Raw genomic sequence first — 3,416 nt, forward strand, 5'->3', positions numbered from 1 at the left:
GCCATTAAAAGGTTCCGGTGCAGATCCCAAGCCATTTTGGGCAGCACCACACCAAATGAACGTAAAACCATTAAAACAGACTAAAAGACTTTTCCCAGATCGAATGATTATAGTCAGATGACTTCTTTAGTGAGTCTTGTCTTTTAAGCTTGTTGAGTGTTATATATTTATTATCTTCTCTAGCGTTTTCCAATATTTTAGACACAGACATGGTGATAACAAACAATCCAAAATGATGTGTGAAATTGCATTTTTCAGAGAATTAACAAAACCAGACTCCGCTTCATCATGTCGAGGGGTTCCACTGACTGTATTGTCTGAACTATAATAAGGACCAATGAGTAACATTTTGCACAGTAACTCCATGTTCCTCTCTCTCCTGCTGGAGCTTTAGCTGTTCCACATGACTAAGTGTGTGAAGCTGTGGTGAGGGGACACACAGGGGCAGCCGGGACCCTACACAGGATTTTAAGAAGCCTGGAACCAACAACCAGGACCTCCCATACTGAAAGCTTTCTACTGTTTCCACACTCACAGCATCTTTACACAACAGAGCTCACGTGGTTGCAGGTGTGTTGCCTTCATTAACGAGGTTTCAGCTAACATCACGAGGCTTCGCCGCTGCACCTTTGAGTCATTTTGGGCACCACCTAAGGTCAAGGGCGTAACTTTGTGTTCAACATGAGATTGTGTATTTTAAAAAAGCGACAGAAACATCAAAAGAATGTGAGCGTTGCTCCTAACTACAACAGTTAGTCGTGCATCTACCTGTGTCTGGACTCAGAGGCGAGCTCCAGATATTATTAGAGAGCTTGTTTGGGAATTATTTTATTTTGGAATGTCGGAAAAAGAGACGAAAACATTGAAAAAGAAAGAGTCGGGACTCGTTGCACTCACCCGCAGCTGGTCTCCAGCAGACTGTCCCCGACCTGCAGAGACGCCATGCCAAAGTCTGCTATCCTGATGTTGTTCTTCTCGTCTAACAACAAGTTCTCCGGCTTCAAATCTCTGTGGCTGGAGGACAGGAGAGGAGACAGAAGGAGGAGAGGGAACAGATGAAGCTGTGGCTGAAAAGGACCTGCTTGGCACCTGACATGAACCTGGTTTTGGTCTCTTGGGCTGCGTGTACCGTCAGAAACAATGACATTCTGAATGAAACTTAAACTTTTGGATTGGTATTTGTGACCACAGGAAGGATAAATAGATTCAAAATCAGCTTTTGATATTCCAAATAGACATGTTTGATATTTTAATTTTCAAAAGAATTGAGCTGAGAACAATTAAATACGGCTATATGGTTTTCAAAATAAAATAGTAAAGAATATAAGCATTCAGTGGCTGTTAAAATTCAATAACATACAGTGCTTTTTTGCTTCCGTATCTTCAGTAACATAAACCTCTTATTTAATTCCATATATTCAATTACTTATACTTCTTATTTGCTTCTATATTTTCAATAACATATACCTCTTATTTAATTCCATATCTACAATTACTTATACTTCTTATTTGCTTCTATACGTCTGAGCTGTAGAAATAAACTGGCTAGAAGGGCCATTTCCATTTAAATCCCCGTCAGACATCTGATGTTCTGTGTGTGTTGTGTGGAGAGTTGAAGGATGTGAGCAGAGACAAAGTAAAGGTCCTGAAGGTCTCTCTGATATCTGATGGCAGTGTGTTGAATGAAAGCATGTATGTAAGTCAGGACGACTTGGGCTAAACAACTCTAATCATTATACCCCTCGAAGCAAAGTGCACCTTTCCTGACTGTTTTCTTTTGCTGCTTTCTGCTGTTGCTTCTTTCATGTGAAATAATAGTTTGAGTAAAGTAGATCCTGACATCTGTAGGCACTCTGCTCTTATGCTCCAGCCTCTGAAGGTGGTGTGGGTGAAATGGGAAACAATTAGTCCTGAAAGCATTCACACCTACACTACTTTTATTCTGCGCTAAAAGCGACTTTATTACAGTCCAATCATGAAGAACTGATGCACTCCGGGTGTTAGGAAGGTCCAAGTCTGCTTCAGAAACCCCTCTGAGTCTAAATGAGGCCAGGATGTAAAACCAGAAGCTAAAAGCTTCTAGGCTAGGGATCGACCCATATGGATTTTTTTTAGTGCCGATACCGATTAAAATCTCCCATCAGCCTTTGCTGATTAATAATAATAATAATAATACATTTTATTTGTAATGCACTTTACATTTAAACAAATCTCAAAGTGCTACAGGTAAGATCATAAAAGCAAGGTAAAGAACATCAGTGTAAAATATCTATAAATAGTTTTAATTATTATTATTATTATTATTATTATTATTATTATTATTATTACCAAAACGGGCTGCCGATTTTCTTAAGTCGATATTTGGAGCTGATACTGCTTTTTCTTCCTTAATTTACATCATAAACATTTAAACCCTGGCACACTGGATTTGTTTTTCGGAATCTGCTCTGCCATTACTTTAAAGATAATAACCAAAAAGTCAAATCAGAGTCACTTCTGCTATCATCTTCCATTCATATCGCCCAAACGATGTGTGCCCTGTGCATCATATGTGCCTCAACATCTACAACACAGCCTTGGTGATGCATTGCTCCCCAACATATTATAAGACAGATATAATCACTAAATGTCCTGTGTCAACACATTTAAATAATTTAAGAAAACAATAAACCTGAAAATAAAGTGCTTGATGTGTATCTTAAGACACGTGAACTGCAGCGTCTCCAGCTACACCAGCTGCCGGTGGACGCCTGTCTGCAAATGATGCCGGGGGGAAACTATCGGCGATACACGTAAAAGTGTAAATATCGGCCCGATATATCGGCCGGCCGATAGAATCGGTCTATCACTATTCTAGGCTCTAGGTTCCTCCAGAAAAACAAAGTTCTGGTCCCTCAAAGGTCTACACTTGACGTCTGAAGAGAGAGTCGGAGGCAGAAGGTCTTTGATGTGCCTTCTGCTCTGAGAGCCACGTGTTGAGAAACTGAAGATGCTCTCGAGATGAAAGGAGATGAAGAGGAGGAGCCGCGGCCTCTAAAGCTACAGCTGCTGAGGAAGGAGCCTGAAGGAGGCATCGCAGGGGGCAACTGGACTCCCCAGTCCTGCTGGAGATACCCCCCAGGTACAATTCTGGGCAAATAGACTTTTGTAGGTGCTGCCTAAGTTTCTTTCTGACCTCATGCAAATTACTGTCATGGGTTAAAAAATTCTGTTTTTTAAATTAGTAGAAACTCTGTGCAGTTTGTGATGCTAACTAAGGCTACATCTACACTACTGCATTTCAATTGGAAGGCGGTGTTTTAACCCTCAGGTTGTCTTCATGTTGTCCCCATGTTGTACTCATGTTGTCCTCATGTTGTCTTCATGTTGTCCTCATGTTGTCCCCATGTTGTCCCCATGTTGTCCTCATGTTGTCC

The 3,416-nt window shown here is 40.9% G+C and overlaps 1 protein-coding gene across 1 annotated transcript in view; it reads left to right on the forward strand.

Annotated features, from left to right (window-relative positions):
- Positions 1-3,416, forward strand: part of LOC117955507 (serine/threonine-protein kinase BRSK2-like) — a 94,862-nt gene that overhangs the window by 58,880 nt on the left and 32,566 nt on the right. Inside the window, exons 4-5 of the mRNA XM_034890083.1 lie at positions 571-664; positions 3,001-3,121. Of these exons, the coding sequence (XP_034745974.1) occupies positions 571-664; positions 3,001-3,121 (215 nt within the window). The remainder of the gene's footprint in view (positions 1-570; positions 665-3,000; positions 3,122-3,416) is intronic.

Source organism: Etheostoma cragini, chromosome 1, assembly GCF_013103735.1.
Source record: "Etheostoma cragini isolate CJK2018 chromosome 1, CSU_Ecrag_1.0, whole genome shotgun sequence".
NCBI lineage: Eukaryota > Metazoa > Chordata > Actinopteri > Perciformes > Percidae > Etheostoma > Etheostoma cragini.